The sequence below is a fragment of the Symphalangus syndactylus genome, chromosome 19, assembly GCF_028878055.3.
Source record: "Symphalangus syndactylus isolate Jambi chromosome 19, NHGRI_mSymSyn1-v2.1_pri, whole genome shotgun sequence".
Lineage (NCBI taxonomy): Eukaryota > Metazoa > Chordata > Mammalia > Primates > Hylobatidae > Symphalangus > Symphalangus syndactylus.
Window position 1 is genome coordinate 72,070,765 of NC_072434.2, and position 25,067 is coordinate 72,095,831.

General features: G+C 38.5%; 1 protein-coding gene across 8 annotated transcripts in view; it reads left to right on the top strand.

The window, feature by feature from the left end:
- The window catches only part of ZNF678 (zinc finger protein 678), a 57,269-nt gene that overhangs the window by 20,643 nt on the left and 11,559 nt on the right, over positions 1 to 25,067 (top strand). For 2 of the 8 annotated variants that reach the window (XM_055234124.2, XM_063613390.1), the window contains exons 2-3: positions 11,768 to 11,860; positions 21,950 to 22,076. The exons of 1 other annotated variant lie outside the window; for it this stretch is intronic. In XM_055234124.2, the coding sequence (XP_055090099.1) occupies positions 11,768 to 11,860; positions 21,950 to 22,076 (220 nt within the window). Of the gene's footprint in view, positions 1 to 11,152; positions 11,195 to 11,767; positions 11,861 to 20,333; positions 20,725 to 21,949; positions 22,077 to 25,067 lie in introns of those variants that run through there. 5 more of the 8 variants (XM_063613388.1, XM_063613392.1, XM_055234125.2 and 2 more) reach the window with 5 other exon arrangements.

Below are 25,067 nucleotides of genomic sequence, written 5' to 3' on the forward strand. Positions count from 1 at the left end.
CATTGTCTCCATACATTTCTGCCTTATTTTGTTCTCTTGTATGTCTGTGTGTTATTTTAGGTTCAAACATTAAGAACAACATGGTAGAATTTATACATTGTGTAAAAGGTAAATTAGATGGCTAGTAGGTACCCTGTATATATTATAATATTCACCTGTAAGATTAAATTTAGTGCAGACAAAAGGGCTCATTAAGATTTTCATCCACTTTTTTCAACCTCTGTCCAAACTGTAATATAGTTTATGCCCAAATTTTTATTTTATCAGTTACTCTTAACCATATTTTGCAAAATTTGTATTTTTTAAATTTAGAAGTGTGAGGGTATTATTTGCTTTTAAAGGCTGTATTACAGGTTATTTATTTTGTAAAATAATAGCATCAATATATTAGTAATATAAATATTTGTAGTGTAAATACTTATTAAAATTTTCTCATTAGAGAATTTTATTAATTATTGTAGTGCATTTTCTGTAAAATTGTACTGCCATACACCACAGGGCAATGATTCAGAATGCCTGGTCTTCATAGGTGCACAGTCACGGATTGAACATTGTAGTTATTTAGAAGATTCTTTTCTACTGTTGTATCAACGTTCCAAACAAGATTTTATGGGTAAATGTTTCTCTCATTCTAGTTTTGCAGTTCCATGTTAACTGTATTTTTATTTTAGGGTAGGTTCCTTGACATCGGTTTATTGTATTCTTGGTTTTACCTAAGCATTATTTTGGATGACAATGTGCAGCTTTTTATGTACAGTTTATGTCAATTTGCAGTTTAATTACAATATGAATTAGCCATATATGTATTCACAATTCAATTTAAGTTCAACAGAGTTAATGAAAACTAAGCAAACTAATGTTACATTATAAAGCCCCAGTCAACTATCTTATACTTAAGCAAATACACCGAATAATAGTTTGTAGCTTTATTGCTGCTTTTGTTCAAACTATGTTTTATATCCTCTGTGACCAAGGAAATTTCTGATACTGTCCTATCAGGCTAAAGAAACAAAAAGCCGGGCGTGGTGGCTCATGCCTGTAATCCCAGCACTTTGGGAGGCCGAGGCAGGCAGATCACGAGGTCAGGAGATCGAGACCATCCTGGCTAACACGATGAAACCCCGTCTCTACTAAAAATACAAAAAATTAGCTGGGCGTGGTGGCGGGTGCCTGTAGTCCCAGCTGCTTGGGAGGCTGAGGCAGGAGAATGGCGTGAACCCGGGAGGCAGAGCTTGCAGTGGGCTGAGATCGCACCACTGCACTCCAGCCTGGGCAACAGAGGGAGACTCCGTCTCAAAAACAAACAAACAAAAAGACAGTGATTATGCTTTCAAGTGGCAGTTCATCCCAGATATTCCATATATAGACAACTATGCTCATATTTGTTTGTTTTAATAAGGCTGTGGTCCAAAACCTTACGTTTTTGTAGAAATTAAAGCTTTTCAGTTCCATTCTAAAGAAAGGACAGCCCCATGATCTAAATTCAAGGGTGATGGCTTAGAGTGAGGACCATTTCTTGTTGACATGGAGATGGTTGAGTTGGTCTACAGTAAATCTATGGGAGAGGCAGGTTGTAATAACTTGGAAGTGTTGGCTGCTTTCGTGGTCTCAAAGTTCTTTGCCAAGTTCACCTTAGCAGTGCTGTACTGTTCTGCTGTCAGGTTGGGAATGCTTGGCCAGTAGTGGTTCTCTGCATGGTCCAAAACTGCAGATGCTTCCCTGATACACTGCCTGCCAGAAATGCAATTGTAGCAAAGGAGGTCGGTAAGGGGACAGAAGCTAGCTGGCCACTGCCTGGTGGGGAAGAGCAGTGGGCACCCAATCCTAGCTTACATGCCAAGTGCCATCCTCATCCCAGTACCCAGGGGTGTCTCCCATAATGTGCACTGCCTGGCCTTATGTAAATAGAGAGCTCTGCTAAAGCCTAAAGTTGTAAAGGCGCCTTTCTGGAGCCCCATGTGTGCTGGACAACTCACTAGCCATGGAAAGAGCCTGGTTCCTTGTGGCCACAGAGAGGCAATGATTGAAGCATGCCCACATTGCAAGGCCTTCTGGAGTCTTCATGTGAGAGTTCAGCTCTGGCTACAGAGGACATTTCCGGTGTCTAGAGATTCTCAGTGTCTGGCAGGTGGGAAACTGATTGATGGCATCTGCTGGCTTCTGGAGCACTGCCTGGCGGTTGTTATCTGTGGGCCCCAGCCAAGGCACTTCAGAAAGCTTGATCTCTGGCTAGCATTCTGGACTGCGAGACAGCCTGGCTACAGCTAGCGCTGGATGGAGAGAGTTGAGTGTGGTGAGGTGGGAACAGTGTGCATTCTGCCACGTGGCATGGGGTTTCTTGTGATTCTGAACTACGCAGATGTGGTGACCAGAAGGCAATCAGGGAGGGGAAACAGTCTGGCTCACAGACATGGTTATTTATTGTCAGTGGAGAGAAGTTCACTGAAGGAGATACAGAGTGGGGGTGGTGCATTAACGTAATTCTCAGGGCTGAAAATGCCACCTTTTAATAATTTTTTTTCTTAGGACCCCACAAGTGTGTCATTTTCTGTTTTTAATTCCATGTACAAACATAGTGCTCTCCTCAAATAATGAAAGTAGCACTAGTATTATGTTGGGAAGAGAGCGGCAGCACTTATGAATAAAAGCCCATTGACAGATTGAGCTCATAATGCATACACTAATTTATACATGATATGATTTCAGGTCATGCATAATGTGTGCTTGTCAATAAAAATATGAATTTAAAAAATTAAACAGTTTCTCTTAAAATGCAGCTATTTTAGCATTGCTCTTTACATTATACCTAACATTTATAAGGGTTTTTGACTCACACAAATGGTCCACAGTTTTAGTAAATGTCTGTTTTTTCCCAGTAAACCATATTCTTAATACAAATGTTAGCACTCAGTACTGCTTTTTATTTTTATTTTTTATTTGTAACTTTTAAGTTCAGGGGTACATGTGCAGGTTTGCTATATAGGTAAGCTTGTGTCATGGGAGCTTTTGTACAGATTATTCCATCATCCAGGTATTAAGCCTAGTATTCATTAGTTATTTTTTCTGATTCTCTCCCTCCTCCCACCTCTACCCTCAGATAAGTCCCAGTGTCTTTTGTTCCTTTCCATGTGTCCATGTGTTCTCATCATTTAGCTCCCACTTACAAGTGAGAATATGCAGTATTTGTTTTTCTGTTCCTATGTTATTTTGCTAAGGATAATGGCCTTCCCCTCCAATCAGGTTCCTGCAAAGGGCATGATCTCATTCTTTTTTATGGCTGCCTGGGATTTCATGGTGTATATGTACCACACTTTCTTTATTCAGGCTATTATTGATGGGCATTTAGGTTGATTCCATGTCTTTGCAATTGTGAATAGTGCTGCAGTGAACAAACACATGAATTTGTCTTTATAAAAGAATGATTTATATTCCTGCAGGTAATACCCAGTAATGAGATAGCTGGGTCAAATGGTATTTCTGTTTTTAGTTCTTTGAGGAAGCACCACACTGTCTTCCGCAATAGCTGAACTAATTTACGCTCCTACCAACAGTGTATAAGGGTCTTTTTCTCTGCAACCTTGCCAGCATTTGTTACTTTTTGACTTTTTGGTAATAGCCATTCTGACTGGTGTGAGATGGTATGTCATTGTGGTTTTCATTTGCATTTCTCTAATGATCAGTTATGTTGAGCATTTTGAAATATGATTTTTGGTTGCATGGATGTTTTCTTTTGAAAAGTATCTGTTCATTTCCTTTGCCCACTTTTTAATGGAGTTGTGTTTTGGTTTTTTTTTTCTTGTAAATTTGTTAAGTTCCTTATAGATGCTGGATATTATACCTTTGCCAGGTGCATAGTTTGCAACAGTTTTCTTCCATTCTGTAGGTTGTCTGTTCCTCTGTTGATATTTTTCTTTTCTGTGTAGAAGCTTTTTAGTTTAATTAAATCCCATTTGCCAATTTTGCTTTTGTTGAAATTGCTTTTGGCGCCTTTGTCATGAATTCTTGGCCCATTTCCATGTCCTGAATGATACTGTCTAGGTTGTCTTCTGGGGTTTTTATAGTTTCGGGTTTTATATTTAAGTGTTCTATCCATCTTAAGTTAATTTTTGTGTATGATGTAAGGAAGGGGTCCAATTTCAATCTTCTGCAAACGGCTAGCCAGTTATCCCAATAACATTTATTAAATAGGGAATCTTTTCCCCATTGCTTGTGGGGTTTTTTTTTGTTGTTGTTGTTGTTGTGATATAGTCTCACTCCGTTGCCCAGACTGGAGTGCAGTGGCACCCATTGCTTATTTTTATCAGGTTTGTCGAAGATCAAATAGTTGTATAGTTGTAGGTGTGCAGCCTTATTTCTAAGTTTTCTATTCTGTTCCATTGGTATATGTGTCTGTTCTGGTACCATGCTATTTTGGTTATTGTAGCCCTGTAGTATAGTTTGAAGTTGGGTAGCATGATGCCTCCAGCTTTGTTCTTTTTGCATGGGATTGCCTTGGCTATTCAGGCTATTTTTTGGGTCTGTATGAATTTTAAAATAGTTTTCTCTAGTTCTGTGAAGCATCTCATTGGTACTTTAATAGAAGTAGCATTGAATCTATAAATTGTTTTTGGGCAGTATGGCCATTTGTACTATATTGATTTTTTTTTTCTATCTTAAGCATGGAATGTTTTTCCATTTGTTTGTATTGTCTAATTTTTTGAGCAGCATTTGATAGTTCTCCTTGTAGAGATCTTTCACCTTCCTAGTTAGCTGTATTTCTAGGAATGTTACTCTTTTTTGTGGCAGTTGTGAGTGGGATTGTGTTCTTTATTTGGCTCTCGGCTTGGCTGTTGTTGGTATATGGCAATGTTAGTTATATTCACACGTTGATTTTGTATCCTGAGACTTTACTGAAGTTGTTTGTCAGCATAGGGAGATTTTGGGGCAAGACTGTGGGATTTGTTAAGTATAAGATCATGTCATCTGCAAACAGGTATAGTTTGACTTCCTGTCTTCCTATTTGCATGCCCATTATTTTTTTCTCTTGCCTGATTGCCCTGGCCAGGACTTCTGTTACTGTGTTAAATAGGAGTGGTAAGAGAAGGCATCCTTGTCTTGTGCCAGTTTTCAAGGGGAATACTTCGAGCTTTTGCCCATTCAGTATGATATTGGCTGTGGGTTTCTTGTATATGGCACTTATTATTTTGGGGTATGTTCCTTCAATATCTAGTTTATTGAGAGTTTTAATCATGAAGGATTGTTGAATTTTATTGAAGGCCTTTTCTACATCTATTGAGATAATCATGTTGTTTTTGTCTATAGTTCTGTTTATGTGATAGATCACATTTATTGATTTCCATATGTTGAACTAAACTTGCATCCCCAGGATAAAGCCTACTTGATCATGGTGGATAAGCTTTTTGATGTGCTGCTGGATTCAGTTTGCCAGCATTTTGTTGAGGCTGAGGTTTTCGCACTGATGTTCATCAAAAATATCAGCCTGAAGTTTTCTTCTTTTGTTCTGCCTCTGCCAGGTTTTGATATCAGGATGATGCTGGCTTCAGAGAATGTGTTAGGGAGCAGTCCCTTCTCAAGTTTTTGGAAGAGTTTCAGCAGGAATGGAACCAGCTGTTCTTTGTACATCTGGTAGAATTCAGCTGTTAATTTGTCTTGTCCTGTGCTGCTTTTTGGTTGGGAAGATATTACTCAATTTCGGAGCTCACTATTTGTCTGTTCAGGGTTTGAATTTATTCCTAATTAAGTCTAGGGAAGGTCTATGTGTCCAGGAATTTATCCATTTTCCTCTAGATTTTCTAGTTTATGTGCATAGAGGCATACATAATATTTTCTAATGGTTGGTTGTATTTCTGTGGCATCAGTGGTAATATCCCCCTTGTCGTTTTCTGTTGTATTTATTTGAATCTTCTCTCTTTTTTACTTTATTAGGCTAACTCATGGTCTATTTTATTAAATAAAAAGAAAACGCCTCCAGGATTTGCTGATCTTTTGAATTCTTTTTCGTGTCTCAGATTTCTTCAGTTCAGTTCTGATTTTGGTTATGTCTTGCCTTCTGCTAGCTTTGGGATTTGTACTTGGTTCTCTAGTCATTTTAGTTGTGATGTTAGGTTGTTAATTTGAGATCTTTCTAACTTTTTGATGTTGGCATTTAGTGTTATAAACTTCCATCTTAGCACTGCCTTAGCTGTGTCTTAGAGATTCTGGTATGTTGTATCTTTATTCTCATTCGTTTCAGAGAACTTCCTGACTTCCACCTTAATTTTATTATTTGCCCAAAAGTCATTCAGAAGCAGATTATTAAATTTCCATGTAATTATATGGTTTTGAGTGAATTTCTTAGTCTTGATTTTTAGTTTGTGCTGTGGTCTGAGAGATTGTTATGATTTTAGTTGTTTTGCATTTCCTAAGGAATGTCTTTCTTCTGATTATGTGATTGATTTTACAGTACGTGCCATGTGGCTATGAGAAGAATATTTATTTTGTTGGTTTTGGGTGTACAGTTCTGTGGATATCTATCAGGTCCATGTAATCCAGTGCTGAGTTCAAGTCCTGAATATCTTTGTTTATTTTCTGTCTCAATGATCTAATACTGTCAGTGGGGTATTTAGGATAGTTATATATTCTTATTGAATTGAATCTTTTACTATTATGTAATGCCCTTCTTTGTCTTTTTTGGTTTAAAATCTGTTTTGTCAGAAACTAGGATTGCAATCCTTGCTTTTTTCCGTGTTTTATTTGCTTGGTAGATTTTCCTCCATCGCTTTATTTTTAGCCTACATGTATCGTTGTGTGTGAGATGGGATTCTTGAAGACAGCATACCAGTGGATCTTGGTTCTTTATCTATCTTGCCATTCTCTGTCTTTTTATTGGGGCATTTAGTCCATTTCCGTTTAAGGTTAGTATTAAAATGTATGGTTTTGATCCTGCCATCATGAAGGTAGCTGTTTATTTTGCAGACTTGTCTGCGTGGTTGCTTTATAGTGTCACTGGTCTGTGTACTTCAGTGTGTTTTTGTAGTGGCTGGTAACAGTCTTTTCTCTCCATATTAAGTGCTTTTTTCAGGAGTTTCTGTAAGGCAGATCTGGTTGTAATAAATTCCCTCAGCATTTGCTTGTCTTAAAAGGATCTTCTTATTTCTTTTTTGCTTATGAATCTTAGTTTGGCCGAATATGAAATTCTGGGATGGAATTTCTTTTCTTTAAGAATGTCGAATAGTGGTCCCCAATCTCTTCCGGCTTTTAAGGTTTCTGTGAGAGGTCCACTTTTAGTCTGATGGGCTTCCCTTTGTGGGTTACCTGACCTTTCTCTCCAGCTGTCTTTAACATTTTTCCTTTTATTTCAACCTCAGAGAATCTGATGATTATGTGTCTTAAAGATGATCTTGTTTTGATGTGTCTTACTGGTACTGTCTGCATTTTTTGAATTTGAATGTTGGCCTCTCTAGGTAGATTGGGAAAGTTCTCATGGATGACATCCTGAAATACATTTTCCAACTTGCTTTCATTCTCCCCATTTCCTTCAGGGACACCAATGAGTCTTAGATTCATTCTCTTTACATAACATGATATATCTTGGATGTTTTATTTGTTCCTTTTCACTCTTTTTCTTTTTACACTATTCTTGTCTGATTGTCTTATTTTAGAACGTCAGTCTTCAAGCACTGAGATTCTTTTCTCCATTTGGTGTATTCTGCTATTAATACTTGTCATTGCATTACAAAATTCTTCGAATGAATTTTTTAGTTCTATCACATCAGTTATGTTCTTTTCTTTACTGGCTATTTTGTCTGTCAGCTCTTGCATTGTTTTGTCATGATTTTTAGCTTTCTTGCATTAGGTTTCAATGTATGCCCATAGCTCAGATGATCTTCATTTCCATTCATATTCTGAATCCTATTTCTGTCATTTCAGCAATCTCAGCTTGGTTCAGAACCCTTCCTGGAGAGGTGACACAGCCGTTTGGAGGAAAGAAAGCACTCTAGCTTTTTGGGCATTCAGGGTTCTTGCACTGATTCTTTCTCATCTTTGTTGGTTTATCTACCTTCAATCTTTGAGGTAGCTGACCTTTGGATGCGCTTTCCTCCTCCTCCTCCTCCTCCTCCTCCTCCTCCTCCTCTTCTTCCTCTTCTTCTTCTTCTTCTTCTTCTTCTTCTTCTTCTTCTTCTTCTTCTTCTTCTTCTTCTTCTTCTTCTTCTTCTTCTTCTTCTTTCTTCTTCTTCTTCTTCTTCTTTTATTGTGTTTGATTGCCTTGAGAATTTGATTGTGGTAAAATGTGGATTCAGCCAACTGGTTTTGTTTCTGGCAGATTTTAGGGGGCCGGCACTCAGTTCCCAAATCTTGGACTTTGTGCTCTCTGGGAGATTTGTATTGAACCTCGTTTGTTTTCTGGCTCCTGGAGGTTTGGAATCCACTGCACTGTGTGTATGGTGGGGGGTGAGGTGCAGCAGCTGCAGCAGAGTGCTAGTGGGTGCTGGGGTGCTTGCCGTGCTACAGGCATTCATTGGAATGGTGAAGGCAATACAGCGGGGGGTTAGGAGTGGCGGGAGTCCCTGTTGCAGAGTGTGTGTGCCATTGTGCTGGAGGTGGTGTTGACTTAGGGCCAGGATGCTAGTGGTGCAGCTCTGGGTGCCTAATCTGTGCCCTACAAGCAGGAGTGATTGCTCAGGGGAGGACCTGCTGTTCTCTGTGCAGTGTTAGTGCAAGAGTGGGGTGCTAGTGTGGGTAGGGCTTGCTGGCTCTGTGCCTGCCAAGGCTGAATCTGCAGTGGTGGTTGGTGGGGGGTCCACCAGCACAGGTGGACAATGAAAGTAAAAGCTGCCCATATAGACATGCACCAGCAAAGTGATATGGAAGTTACCATGGTCCTGGGGGAAGCTGCAGTATGGGGAAGGAACAGACAGGCTTGTGCGTGGTCATAGGGGGTCATCTCGCTGGAGCTCTTCACCAGTCGGGCATAGTGCATCAGTGCAAAAGCTACAGTGTGGGCCCCCAGGACACCCAAGACTGCCCTGCAAGCAGACATGGCCAGGCTGGGGCCCCAGGATAGGCCAGCAGACCAAGGGATGCTCAGGTCAGACCAGCGCCATCTGATAGGCAAGACAGCCCTGCGGAGATCAGATCTGACAGTTCCCCTAAGGCTGCTAAAGTCTCCTACTGGAGCAAGTTGAGCCTGTGGGGATGGTTGGCCAAGTCCACACTTCACTACAGATGCTTCTTTATCAAACCCTTTAGGCTCTACATCAGTTGGCTTGCTATCTCTACCAAGTAGGGGTTGCAGCTCTAAGGGACAGCAGCTCTCCCTGCTAACTCAAGTGTCTCTGGTGGTCGAGGGGTCTCTTCCTGCTCGGGGTTCCAGAGGCCTATGAGAGTGGGTTGCTTCTTGACAGTTCAACTCGTTCTCCTGGAGCTGTTGTGGTCCAAAAATGAGTCCCGGTGTACAGTAGCCCCATGCATTGTTTCCAGCTTTCTGCCACTTCAGACCAGCTTTTGTGTCTTCCCTCTGTCCACTCTCAGCACCTTTCCTCTGAAGATCTGTTAAAAGCATACCTGTCATCTCAGTCCCTCGGTGAGAGCTGTTTTACCTGGCTGCATCTAGTTGGCTATCTTGCCCTCCCATGCTGCTTTTTAAGATAAAACAAAATTGACTTTCATTAGTCATACTTTCACCTTTAATACTAAAGCAAATGCTATAAAATTGAAGTTATTCAAACCTAAATATTTTTGACAGAAATTATATCCATATTTCTGGAAAAGCTATTAATGTCCTGATATACAGTGAACTTTTGTTATTATTACTTTTTATGCCTTTGTGAAACTAAGGGCTTCCTTGAGTCTCTAGTCTTTCTGTCAAGAACATTAACATCATTCTTTTATGAGGAATGAAAGTACATTATAATTTATCTAACTTCTAAGTCTATTTAGGCCAAAAATTACCACAAAAGGCCGGGCACGGAGGCTCATGCCTGTAATCTCAGCACTTTGGGAGGCCGAGGCAGGCGAATCATCTGAGGTCGGGAGTTCTAGACCAGCCTGACTAACATGGAGAAACCTACTAAAATACAAAATTAGCCAGGCGTGGTGGTGCATGTCTGTAATCCCAGCTATTTGGGGAGCTGAGGCAGGAGAATTGCTTGAACCTGGGAGGCAGAGGTTGTGGTGAGCTGAGATTGCGCCTTTGCACTCCAGCCTCAAGAATGAAACTCCCTCTCAAAAAAAAAAAATTTACCACAGAAAATTGATAAATTAATATTGTAAGAGTGTGATACATTTAGAGTATGGACTTCTATATAAAGGTCATGTACAATTTTCATTGGATAATTTTCAAAGTATTCAATATGAATACCGAAATGAAAAAGGTTTAATAAATATGAAGGAGGAAAAAGAATGGAAAATGTAGTGTGGTTTCTTAGAAATATAAAATCCTTATAGAGATTTATTTATAATTTGTATCCTGTCAATTGCTAAGAAAAGTATTAGGGCTTGTCATTAAAATTATATTGAAGTAAATTATACATATATAAATATACATAAGTTATAAGTACATAGCTTGATAAATGTTACAAAATTCTGCAACATACCTACATAACTAGCCCTTAGTTCAAGGAGGAGAGCATTAAAAAGAGGAATAAAGAAAGGAAAGAAGGAAGGGAGGAAGGGAGGAAAAAAGAAAGGAAAAATTAAAAGAAACATGGATTACTAGAAATCTAGATGCCCTCTTGTAGTTTCTGCCTGTCCACCAAGTGCAAACATTACCCTGATTTCTAAAACCATTAAGTAGTTTTGTCTATTTGTGAACTTTATGGTCATAAAATATGTACTCTTTGTGATTGGCTTCGTTCACTCAACATTCTTAGTGGCACATTGCTTCTTTTTCATCCATAATCTAATCTATCTATATTTATTGCTGTATTGTATTCCATTGTATAAAATCAACTTGTATTGTTGATAAAATTTCGATTGTGTCTAGTTTGGGACTATTATATACTCTTGCTTTGAACTTTTTAGAGCATGTCTTTGGTGTCAAGGTAGTCACGTTTCTGTATGCTAGAGACCTGGAAAAAGTGCTAGATTATAGGTTATGCATATGTTCAGCTTTAGTATATACTGCCAAATGGTTTTCTAATGTGGTCCTTACAATTTACATTTCCACCAGCAGTGCATGAGAGCTTCATTTGTTCTACATCTTGGCAAACATTTGGTATGTTTTCTTTTTTCATTTTAATTATTTTAGTGGCTACGTAACTGAACTGCATTGAGATATAATTTGCATTTCCTTGATAACTAATAAAGTTGATGTCATTTTACATGTTTAATGGCCATCTGAAGGTAATTTTTCTCAAGTATCAGTTTAAGACTTGTATCGTTATACTGCATTGTCTACCTTTTTCTTATTGATTTGCAAATACTCTATACATTCTGGATACAAGTATATTGTCAGATATATATATATACACACACAAATATCTTCTTCCACTCTAGTTTTTTATTTTCTTAATTTTGATAATAATAATTTCTTAAATTGAATGTAGTCACACATCAATTTTTCTTTTTTTCTGGTTATTTTTGTTAATTTATTATTATGTATGTATATATGTGTGTAAGAGATAGGGTTTTACTCTGTCACCCTTGGTGAAGTGCATTGACATTGTCATAGCTGACTATAGCTTCAAACTTCTGGACTTAAGCAATCCTTCCATCTCAGCTTCCCAGGTAGCTAGGACCACAGGGGCATGCCACCTGCCCAGCTAATTTTTTTTTTTTTTTTCCATAGAGACGCATTCTCACTATGTTGCCCAAGCTGGTCTTGAACTCCTTGCCTCAAGTGATTCTTCTGCCTAATCCTCCCAAAGTTCTTAGATTACAGGTATGAGCCACCACACCTGGTCCTGGTTTCTATATTTAAAAGCTTTGCCAATTATAATACATATGTCTCTCTTATGTTTTCTTCTAAGAGCTTTATAATTTTAACTTTTGCATTCAGAGCTACAATCATCTATAATCAATTTATGTGTGTGGCCTGAGATAAGAATCAAGATCTTTTCTGTGTGTGTGTGTGTGTGTGTGTGTGTGTGTATGTCCAATAGGCTTGGCACCACTAGTGCCAGTATAAGACGTTATTTACTTACTTCATTGTCAACTTTGTCATTAATAAGTTGGTCATATATATTTTGTAAAAGTAGTTTTTAAAAGAATTTTATTTTAGTTGAAGGTTAATTGGCAATTTCTGATAGGTAAAGTCTCTAGTTTGGTTTGTTCTGTTTATATTGCGTTCTGGCTTTCTTACTTAGAAACCTAAAGCACTGGGACTGCCACTATAATAGCCTCCCTGTTAGGATTTTTAAACACTTGTTTTTATTTATTTTACATATTATGTATCTGTTGTTCTGACTCCTTAAAGTTGGGTCTATTATTTCTAAGTTCTATTGGTAACCCTTACATCTAATAACTGTTCACAGCACACCTGATGTCTTATTTCATGTGTGATTCAGTAGACTTCCAGGCAACAAATATTATATTTATGAACCCTACTATTAATTCTTCCTTTTCTATAATGATAATTTTGCAACAATTCAGTAAGTCCATTTTAGAAAATTTCTTTTTCTTTTCTTTTTTTTTTTTTTTGAGACGGAGTCTTGCCTTGTCACCCAGACTGGAGTGCAGTGGCACAATCACGGCTCCCTGCAATGTCCACCTCCCAGGTTCAAACAATTCTCATACCTCAGCCTCCCAAGTAGCTGGGATTACAGGCAATTCCACTTTTGATTTAACTTTGTCAGGAGTTCCTTGACCACTCTCAGAATTGATGACTCACTAGAAAAACTAAAAACACTTAGAAAAACTGTTACATTTACGGCTATAATTTATTAAATAGAAAAGATACAGATTATATTTAGGAAAAAAAAATAGGAGGTAGGAAAGCTTTCAAAGGAGACCAAGTGCACGCCTCCAGTTGTCCTGTCACAGTGGAGTCACACAAGCAGTACATAATTTTCCCAGTCATAATGTGACATGTGCAAAGTTTTGCCAAGTAGAGAAACCAACCAGAGTCTTGGTGTCCAAAGTATTTTGTTGGGATTCAATTGCATAGGCATGCAGTGGGCACATGACTGGCTCTAGCTACTCAATCACCATTTCTACTGTAGAGGTCAAACTAATACAGCATGGCCTAGAGACCCGTGCATACAAAAACAAGAGATTCACTTCCACTTATATGGTTAGAATCATATATATGTTGTTGCCCAAGACCTCAAGTGAACTAAGACAATCTTTCTTATCAGGTAGAATTTTCTAAGAGCGTGGAGGTTACCTTCTAAGGGCAAGTCTAGAGCCAGTTCTGAAGACCTTTAAAATGTACATGGTTGGGGAAGTCCACACCAATTGAGTTAACATTTTGTTGCAGAGCTTTATACTGTCATTGGTGCAGGATATTTTATATTGAATTATTTTGTTCATTTGTCACAAGGCCTAAAGCAGTCAACAGCTCACTGTTGAATGAATACATCATTTCCAGGTACCTGTTCTCAGGCATGAAAATGTTCAAGGCTTAAATAGGAAAATCAATGACTACCTTGGTGATGCAAGAACTTCCTTAAACTAACCATTTATCCACTCTCCAGTCAAACCATTAATATTTAAAATATGCAGAAATAAGCAAATATGACTATTAATTGAGATGCACTAACAACTTAGAATTCTGAAAAAAACTACAGCTAGATATTTACCTTGCTCTATCTCCAGCTAAGGCTGATCACTTTTGGCTGTCCATGTGTGAGGAACACTATTTACAAATTCCATGTCAAACATGTTAAAAAATATTCCATGATACTTGTTAAAGCATAATTAGAAACACTTTATTCAGAATAATAAGATGGGTGTAGATACCACTGCAGTAAGATTTTTGTAGTTGGGGAGAAAGCTTGTGCTCAACTCTAAATATAGACAGTATGGGTAAGTAAGAACTTATAGCCAAGGAGCAAGCTAAAGGCTGATGGATGAAAACTTACTAAGAGGAAACAAGGATGAGGGGTATTCTGGTTAAAGTGATCAAACCAATTCTTGCTGGGGACAGCCAGAGTGATCAGACTTGTGGGATGGTGGACAGTGAGAAATCTTATGAAACATTGAAGCTGATCAGATATTAAGGATGAAATGTTCTTGCTAAACTGACTCTTCAAGGTAATTTGCTACAACTGAATTTTACAAGAAAGTTTATAGATGGGCCTAGAGTAAGGTACAGAAATCTGACAACAGCAGTAACAGAACAGGAGTCACTCTGAGAGAGACTTGAAACTGGGACCTAGAATTTGAATTACTTGCTTGATAAAGAAGACACAAATTTTTTCTATTATGTTTTACTTGAAAATGTGATTTAAGACTGTAGAGAAGTAGAAGATGAGAAAAGGAGACAGAGCCTGCATCCATGACAAGGAGATGGCCAGTTTATCGTTTTCTGTCTAGATCTGTTATGTTAAACATGGGCTCGTGGACATCCAAGCTGAATATGCATGGTCAGTGGAGCAAAACTATTGCAGGTTCCAAAGGTAGCACAGCTGAAAACACAGGTATCATCGGGTAAATTTAGTCCCAAGTAAGTAGAAAAAAATGAATTAAAGTAATACATATCTATGAACCTTAAATGCCTAATAAGTGAATATATAAATTAATTTTGTGGAGAAATCAGGCAAACTGAGAAAGTATTCATTAAATAGAAAATGTTAGAAATAGAAAACAAAATGCTCAAAGATCTTGGCCGGGCACGGTGGCGCACACCTGTAATCCCAGCACTTTGGGAAGCCAAGGTGGGCAGATCACGAGGTCAAGAGATCGAGACCATCCTGGCCAACATGTTGAAACCCCGTCTCTACTAAAAATTCAAAAATTAGCTGGATGTGGTGGCACATGCCTTTAGTCCCAGCTACTCAGGAGGCTGAGGCAAGAGAATCGCTTGAACCTGGGAGGTGGTGGTTGCAGTGAGCTGAGATCACACCACTGCACTGCAGCCTGGTGACAGAGTGAGATTCAGTCTCAAAAAAAAAAAAAAAAAGTGTATTCTCTAGACATTTAAAAAATCCTCTCTCGAATCTAGAGCCAACAACTAATGAAACATAGGTATCAGGGACCACTTAAGACAAAGAATAGAGCTTTAAAAATAAACTGAGATGATCACTAAATAAGTTACCACAACTCACAGCAAACAGCCACAAAGCCTAGGGAGGGAGGAGAATTTGATTTCCAGATTTACTACAGTATAGTATTCAACATGTCCACTTTTCAACAATAAAAAATGATGAGCCAGGCAAGATGATGTGCACTACAGGTCCCAGATACTCAGGAGGCTGAGACGGAAGAATTGTTTAAGCCTAGGCATTTCAGTGCCCTATGATTGAGTCTGTGAATAACCACTGTACTGCAGACTGGGCAACATAGGAAGACCCCATCTCTAAAAAATAAAATAAATAAGCAAATAAAAAAATAATTAGTCATTCAAATGAACAACAAAATATTATTCACAGGAAAATACTAATGAATTAACAGAAACTCTCTTAGGAAGCACAGACATAATATTTATTAAACTAAGCCTTTACATCAACTTTCATAAGCATGTTTTAAAAGCCAAAAGAAAAATGAACAAAAAGCAAATGAGTAAAACAATGTTCCACCAAATAGAATATATCACTAAACAAATAGGGACTTTAAAAAAGTCAACCAAATAGAAATTCTAGAACAAAAGTATACTACCTGAAATAAAAAATTTACTAGAGGGCTTTAACAGAGCACTTGAGCAAGCAGATAAAAGAATTGATAAACTTAAAAATAAGTAAGAGTCTGCTAAAAAGTAAACACAAAAGAAAAAGGTAATGCAGAAATTTAGAAACAAAACTTTCAGAATCTCTGATTATCACCAACATTTAAACTCTGCTTGCAAGCACCACTCCCTCTGTGGTTCTGTGTGGTGTCCAAGGTGTTTCTTCCTTGGCATGTGAGAATATGTAGTTAATAAGCTAAAGTCAGTTTTACCAGTGCCAAGCATCATGTGTTTGGTCATATTCTTAACCCTAACAGGCAATTTTTCCCTCATCAAGGTGGTGATCAGGAGGTAGATGAAACAGCATTCCCTAATTACTGTGGGGCAGGAATGTAAGGGAGAGCTCCACTTACAGTCTCCCTGAATGCAAAGCCCATGGGGGTGGGGTGATAGGCTGCACCTAAATGGCAGGATGAGAATGGAAGACAGAGCCCTGTTCAGTATTTGCCTTGACAGTGCATTCAGTTCAATTTGGGTTGGGAGAAGCTAGGCCTCAATATCGCAGGGTGAGGATGAAAGAGTTCTGCTCCTAGTTTTTGTAACACTAGCACTGTGGGAAGAGAAGTGTTATGCCTTACTTGTGTGTGATGTTTGCCAGAGTATGAAAAAGTGTTGTCAAGTAATCACTTTCTGCATAGGCCATCTTTATCCCATGCTCCTTTGGCTAGAGAGAGCATGTTAGATTTTTTTTTTTTAATTATTTTTCAGTTGCCTTTTCCAGGTTACTGTGTTCTCTGCTACTGAACCAGGATATATAGGAGGCAAAACAAAATAAAAGACATACCCAGGGCAGTAGCCGTTAAACCACTCCTGCTGTTCCAAGTTAGTCTGCCTTCTTTTCTGTACTTTCAGAGTCTTTAGACTGATGCTTTGTAAGTTTTTATAAGCCCATTGCTATAATTTTTGAGAATAGAATAGAGTTTGCTTATCCCATCTTGTCTAGAACCAAAAGTTTCAACTTTCAGTGTTTCAAGAACATTTTGAGATATTTAAATCCATTTTATCTTGTATTTTCTGCATTAAGCAGTAGCCCGTCAGTTCTCATACCTTCTAAACTGCTGCAGACTCCTGAAATTTTGGCTATCATCACTGCATTTACAAAGTGCATGATGCAGCCAAAGATGTTAGGGGAAGTTATGGGTAAAATTTGGAGCTTCTCCTCCATGCCTTCTTATCTGGAACATCTCTCTACATTTTAGCCACTCGGGAAACCCTGAAATTCATCCTTTCCTTTTTTTTTTTTTTTTCAAGATTTTAAAAAAAATTCAGGGGTACATGTGCAGGATGTGTAGGTTTGTTACGTAGATGTGTGCCATAGTGGTTTACTGCACAGATCACCCCATTACCTAGGTATTAAGCCCAGCATCCATTAGCTATTCTTTCCGATGTTCTCCCTCCCCCCAGCCCCCCAACAGGTGCCCAGTGTGTGTTGTTCCCCCAACATGTTCATGTTTTCTCATCAATTAGCTCCCACTTATAAGTGAGAACTTGCAGTGTTTGGTTTTCTGTTTCTGCATTAGTTTGCTGAGAATAATGGTTTCCAGCTCCATCTGTGTTCATGAAAAGGACATGATCTCATTCCTTTTTATGGCTGCATAGTATTCCATGGTGTGCACGTACCATATTTTCTTTATCCAGTCTATCATTGATGAGCATTTAGGTTGATTCTATGACTTTGCTATTGTAAATAGTACTACAGTGAACATACGTATGCATGTATCTTTATAAAAGAATGATTTATATTCTTTTGGGTGTACATCTGGTAATGGGATTGTTGAGTCAAATGGTATTTTTGCCCCTGGGTCTTTGAGGAATCGCCACACTGTCTTCCACAATGGTTGAACTAATTACACTCCCACCAGCAGTGTAAAAGTGCTTCTTTTTCTCCACAACCTCACCAGCATCTGTTGTTTTTTTACCTTTTTTTTTTTTGTTTGAAACAGTCTCACTTTGTCACCAGGCTGGAATATAATGGCATGATGTCAACTCAATGCAACCTCCACCTCCTGTGTTCAAGTGATTCTCATGCCTCAACCTCCTGAGTAGCTGGGATTACATGGTGGCATGCACCACCATGCCCAGCTATTTTTTTCTATTTTTTAATAGAGGCAGGGTTTCACTGTGTTGGCCAGGCTGATCTTGAACTCCTGGCCTCAAGTGATCCACTTGCCTCGGCCTCTCAAAGTGCTGGGATTACAGGTGTAAGCCACTGCCCCCAGACTGCTTTTTGACTTTTTAATAGCCATTCTGATTGGCATGAGATGCTATCTCACTATGGTTTTGATTTGCATTTTTCTAATGATCAATTTCTAATTATCTAATGTTAAGCTTTTTTTTTTATATGTTTATTGGCTGCATGTATGTCTTCTTTTGAGAAGTGTCTGTTCATGTCCTTTGCCCACTTTTTAATGGGGTTGTTTTTTTCTTGTAGATTTGTTCACGTTCCTTGTAGACTCTGAATATTGGACCTTTGTCAGATGGATAGATTTCAAAAATTTTCTCCCATTCTGTAGGTTGTCTTTTCACTCTGATGATCATTTCTTTTGCTGTGCAGAAGCTCTTTAGTTTAATTAGATCCCATTTGCCAATTTTTGCTTTTGTTGCAATTGCTTTGGCATTTTCATCATGAAAACTTTGCCTGTGCCTATGTCCTGAATGGTACTACCTAGATTTTCTTCTACAGTTTTTATAGTTTTGGGTTTTACAAATGTAAAAGTCTTTAATCCATCTTGAGTTAATTTTTGTATATGGTGTAAGGAAGCGATCCAGTTTCATCTTTGTGCATATGGCTAGCCAGTTATCTTAGCCCCATTTATTAAATAGGGAATCCTTTCCCCATTGCTTGATTTTGTTAGATTTGTTGAGGATCAAATGGCTGTGTAGCAGGATGAGCCACAGACAAAACTCCTCAGACACCAAGTTAAAGAAGGAAGAGGTTTATTCGGCCGGGAGTATTGGCAAGACTCCTGTCTCAAGAGCCGAGCTCCCCAAGTGAGCAATTCCTGTCCCTTTTAAGGGCGCACAACCCTAAGGGGGTCCATGTGAGAGGGTCTTGATCGATTGAGCAAGCAGGGGGTACGTGACTGGGGGCTGCATGCACCAGTAATCAGAACGAAACAGAACAGGACAGGGATTTTTACAATGCTGTTCCATACAATGTCTGGAATCTATAGATAACATAACCAGTTAGGTCAGGGGTCGATCTTTAACTACCAGGCCCAGAGCACGGGGCTGGGCTTTCTGCCTGTGGATTTCATTTCTGCCTTTTAGTTTTTACTTCTTCTTTCTTTGGAGGCAGAAATTGGGCATAAGACAATATGAGGGGTGGTCTCCTCCCTTATTCACCCCCTTTGAGACTCTCACTCATTTTATTAGTAGGAGTTCTCAACTTCATTTTCACTACCTGTGTCTTCCTGCATGACAGATCGATAGTGATTTATGTAGTACACTTGTGCTGAAGCATTCTGGTGAACTAGTGTAGCCATGAAACCTTTTACCATTTGAATGAGTACAGATAGTAAATAAGGGATCGGTAAGCAGGTTCCTATTACTACGATTTTTATTATAAGAGTTTTAAATCCTCCTAGCACTGGGAACCGTTTTTAAACATGGCCTCAGAGTCAAATCCATGCCACACTTGTACAGGCACATGTGCCAGTTTCATCATGTCTTTAACTATATCTTTGACTACTTGTCCTGGTCATCTGTGTACAGGCAGCAATTGGTAAGGTTAAATTTTCTACAGACTTCTCTTTCAGCTGCTAGCAAGTAGTCGAGAGTCCATTTATTTTGATAGATAGCATTTCTCATCTGAGTTTCTTGCCGGGCCAGAACAGTCAAGGTTTTACCGGTTTTATTAATGATGATCTCCAAGACAGATTACAACCGTATGATTCGGTTGAGCATGTAAATGGGGGTCCGGTATCCCCATGAGCTGTCTTGTGCCTAAGTGGCAGGCCCATAGTATTGTATGTATATGCATTGCATTAATGTATATGCACAGGTTGTTTCCCAAATGGAGATTTGCCCAGACATTGTGGTCCTCTTTAAACTTTAAAGGGCTAGCAGACAATGCCATGTTTCAGAATTGTGACTGGTGGTCTTCACTTTGGATCATAAATATTTGTATTGGGCTAAGAGTATTGTGTAAAGGGACTCTGTTGTGCCTGTTTTTTTTCTAGCTAAGTGCTACTCATGATGGGCCTAGGAGGATCAACATTAACACGATCAGGGACTTCTTACAGAAGCCAGTTAATAGACCTCTTCCAAACCTACAGAATCACATTACTTAAAGTGGGGCTCAGAATAGCAAATGATATATGCACACTGAAGTTTCAGAAGCAGTGCTTAGCTAAGTGGCTCTCAGCCCAAGCTTCCAATTAGGATCACATGGCCAGTTTAAAGAAATACTCTCACTTTTACCCTCCCCACAGGTTCTGTCTGTTGGTCTGGGTAAGAACATCAGTGTTGTTTTAGTTTAGTACCCCATGTGATCCTAAGGTAAGGTCAGGGTCAAGCATGAGGGCCCTTAGATACATTTGTGAGAGTTGAGTTCAGCCTTTGTTCCAGAGGAATGTCACAGGGCCTGCTCTCCTTTGGTTTGGTGTGGTCAAGTCAGTGCAGCCAATATTTTTATTGTTGTAGCCAAAATTGCTGGCTTCCATGGCAGAGAAGGGCACTTGATAGCAGGAAAATGAAAACTCACATTTTGACCTTTACGTAGGAGCTCATTGTTCCTGTCTTGTGTGATGAAGAAACAGAAGAGTAGCTTTTTCTGCATTTCAAGGTCCTTCTGCCTGTGTGTGTGGTCATATCAGGTGAAGGAGTTGTGCTGACATCTCTAAAGGCATATTCTCAAGATGTGTGATTTGTCCAGATAATCTCATCTGAACAGAAATCAGAAAAAGAGGAAGAAATGGCTGGTAAGTGAGTACTAGGTCAAGGGCTGGGTCAGCTGTTTCTCCAGGAATGTCGCGTGTTTAAAACTTGCAGACTTTTATTTATATATTTGTAATGTTTCTGCCTAATAAGTTTATTTCAAGTACTTTTTAAGTTTTTCTTCTTATGATAGTCAAGGGGCTCTGAAAAATATTTCTTTCCTATATATCAATGTTTTATATCCATTCAGGCTTTTTAAGTACCATAAGCAAACTTTACTATAAATTTTGACCTGCAAAATGAATGTTTCTTTTGTATCTGTTGAACATAGGCAGGTGTGGATGCCCAAGATTCCCGTTGGAGATGGATTTGGGTCCTTGGATTAGTTAAAGGAAAGTTGATGGAACTTTGCATGAAACTGATGTTTCTTTATGATTAGATTCAGATTTTGCCTTCTTGACCTATGCTATTATAGCAATGATGTTGTAACCTCCTCCTGTGCATTTTTACACGTGATACCAGTTTTTTCTGTTACAGTTGATGTTAATTTTATTCACTAGGTTAAGGTGCTCTCTGACAGATTTCTTCACTATAAAGCAAATTAGTTTTCTCTGTATTATTAAGTACATTGGGGAGATTTAATAACTGATGGGCATAAACCATCACATTTAATTTGGAAGTTCTCCTTCTTAAATTATTTGGCCTATATTTTGCTTTGGAAAATGAAGGCTCTCGTTTAATGGTCAAATGAACTGAGATAAATGCAGGCTCTGACACTTAATGTTTGGCAGAATATTCTTCTTGGTGTGGAAGCATTGGCATCACAGGTGAACTTGTTCAAAATTCAAAAAGTCAGGTTTCAGCCCAGACCTTCTGAATCAAAATCTACATTTTAAACAGATTTCCAATTTCTTGTCACATGCATTAAAATCTGAGAAGCACTTCAAATGATTTTTCCATCTGAGAAATTTATCCAGCTTATCCTGTGTAATGTAAATATAGCTATCCAATATGTAATGCCTGTATTGGCGCCCTTAGTTTTATACTACAACACTTACAAAAATATAGCATCTACACTGGTTTTGTAAATCTTATGCCATCCTCTTTCCTTAGAGTTACAGAATGCATTTGAGAATCTTTGTGTTTTAAACAATGTCTTGCTGGACAATTTCTGCCAGAACAAATTCACTTTACTCTCTTCAGTTGGAGTCAAATTAAGAATTCTGCCCATGGCACATTTTGTAAATATGTGTGTATTTTCCCCCCCAGGGACTATTGGCATTCAGTGATGTGGTCATAGAATTCTCTCCAGAGGAGTGGGCATGCCTGGACCCTGCCCAGCGAAATTTGTATAGGGATGTGATGTTCGAGAACTACAGAAACCTGGTCTCCCTGGGTGAGGATAACTTCAATACACAATTTATATTTCATACTACGGATTCCATATTTTTCACTCCTGAAATGTTACCTGGGAGTTTATTATTTGCATGAATGAGTTTTTGATCTCTGCTTCTAAGGAAAACTTGGTAATTTGTTGGTGTAGAAAATAAAATCTTCAAAATGTTTCATCTTGACAGAAATTTTAAGGTGATCTAAATTCTTCACTCTAGATTACTGGTAATTCCAGAACTTTAGTGGCATAAGATATTGTTGCCCACACCTCAGAATCTAATTACACTACCAAGTTTTGATTCAGTAGTATTGGGTAGTGAAGCTGAGAACCTGTATGTTTTTGGGAGGCCGAGATGGGCAGATCACCTGAGGTCAGGAGTTCAAGACCAGCCTGGCTAACATGGTGAAACCCCATTTCTACTAAAAATACAAAAAAAAATTAGATGGGCGTGGTGGCATGTGCCTGTAATCCCAGCTACTTGGGAGGCTGAGGCAGGAGAATCACTTGAACCTGAGAGGCAGAGGTTGCAGTGAGCCGAGATCGTGCCATTGCACTCCAGCTTGGGCAACAAAAGCGAAACTCTGTCTCAACAAACAAAAAGAACCTATACATTTAAAATCCTTTCTAAATATTGTATAGTTAATGTCAGAAAATAGTATTTTTGGAGTAATTTTCTAGAACCTTCTAAAAAATTTTTTTTCCTACTGAGCACCATACCAGGTTGGTAACTGGAGCATGCCAGCAAGAGTTATGTTATTTTTTCTAATGAAACAGGTCTTGCTAATGTCTAATCCAGACCTGATCACCTTTCCAGAGCAAAGAAAACAGCCTGGGAGTTTAAAGAGACAGGTGATAGTAGCCAAATTTCAAGGCAGGTAGGAGTAAATAAAGCAGATGACACAGGTTAGAGGCCCAAATGTCAAGGAGAAAGCCAGAAATGAAAATGTGGTTTGGGCAGCTCTGCTTCAGAAAAGCCTGGTTTTCTTTGTCTTCCTCTCACAGGAGCATCTTCTGCCCCATGCTCTTAAGTTCTCTAAGGATTCCACTACCCATGAAGTGATTTTCCTTTGAGGTTACAGAGTGAAGCAAAGTCCTCTTCATGGTTTAGAAGGCACTATATAATCTGACTGTTTTTCCATTGCTTTGGGGAACATAGGAATATCTACATATTTTTGAGAAACTCTATTTTAAACCATTTAATTCTCTTTTTGCATCTTGTCTGAAATTTGCAAGAGTAGTGGTATATTGGCATTTGGTTCAGAAATCCCAGGAACACCACAGACATGTGTTGTATTTTCAGCTTTATGATTTTCTATCCTATGGAGGTTTCAAATGTGATTTTACAGAATCTCATACTCAGTGATTTTATCAGAACACTAAATATAAGAAAATCTAAACTTATTTTACTTCAAAATTTTATTTTCTAAGTAAAAACCGAGATTGGTAATTTAAACTCTATGCCCACATTGTTACAATATCAACAGTAATATAATTTAATATATCTACTCCTTACATTTAAAAAAATACTATTTTATTAGGGAGCTTGGAAGATTGCTGAGCATATATTAAACTCCCACCTTTTACCTTATTTTTAAATAACTATATTTTAAATTTGTTTTTATTTACTGTAAAGCTTACTGGGGCATACACACATATACATGTATGCATATATATTTGTTTAACAACTCTTTTACAAATAAAAATTATGTCCAACATAAAAATTTGATGTGTACACATTGTACTATAATTAACACACTCAAATTGATTTGGAGTGAGAATTCCTAATGTCTACTGCCTTAGCAAATTTTAGCATACAAGACATTATTATTAACTGTATTCATAAAATTACACATTCGATCTGTTAAATTTATTCATCTTAAAACCAAACAACAATTCCAGCACTTTGGGAGGCCAAGGTGGACAGATCACTGGAGGTCAGGAGTTCGATACCAGCCTGGCCAACATAATGAAACCCCATCTCTACTAAAAAAACAAAAATTAGCTGGGCGTGGTGGTGGGTGCCTGTAATCCCAGCTACTCGGGAAGCAGAGGCAGGAGAATTTGCTTGAATCTGGGAAGTGGAGGCTGCAGCAAGCAGCCACTGCACTCCAGATCCTGCCATTGCACTTCATCCTGGGTGACAGAGCAAGACTCTGTCTCAAAAAAACAAAAACACTGAAAAACACCTTCCCAATTTATTCACTTCTAGGCCCTGCCAACTCCCTCTGTACTCTCTGCTTCTGTGAGTTTCACCATTTTGGATTCTTTGTATAAGTGAGATCATACAGTATTTGCCTTTTGGTATCTGGCTTATTTTACTTAGCATAGTGTCTTTCCAGTCCATCCATGTTGTTTAAATGGCAGAATTACATTATTTTTATGACCAAATAATATTTTATTGTGTATGTAAACCATATTTATCTATTTACTGTCTAAAAACATTTAGGTTATTGTCATATCTTGGCAATTGTGAATGATACTGTAATAAATATGACGATGCAGATATTTCTTTGAGATACTGATTTCATTTCCTTTGGTTATATACACAGAACTGGGATTGCTGAATTTTATGATACTTGTATCTTTTTCTAAGAGCCTTCATACTAATTTTTATAATGACTTCACCCATTTACAACTTTTAAAGTACACAGTACAGGATTTCTGTTTCTTCACATTGTGTGTTGTGTTGTGTTGTGTTGTGTTTGAGATGGAGTTTTGCTCTTGTTGCCCAAGCTGGAGTGCAATAGCACGATCTCAGCTCACTATGACCTCCACCTCCCGGGTTCAAGTGATTTTCCTGCCTCAGCCTCCCAGGTAGCCAAGATTACAGGCATGCACCACCATACTCGGCTAATTTTGTATTTTTAGAAGAGACGAGGTTTCACCATGTTGGCCAGGCTGGTCTCAAACTCCTGACCTCAGGTGATCTGCCCACTTCAGCCTCATATAGACATGAGCCACCACGCTTAGCCTGTTTCTTCACATTATTGTCAA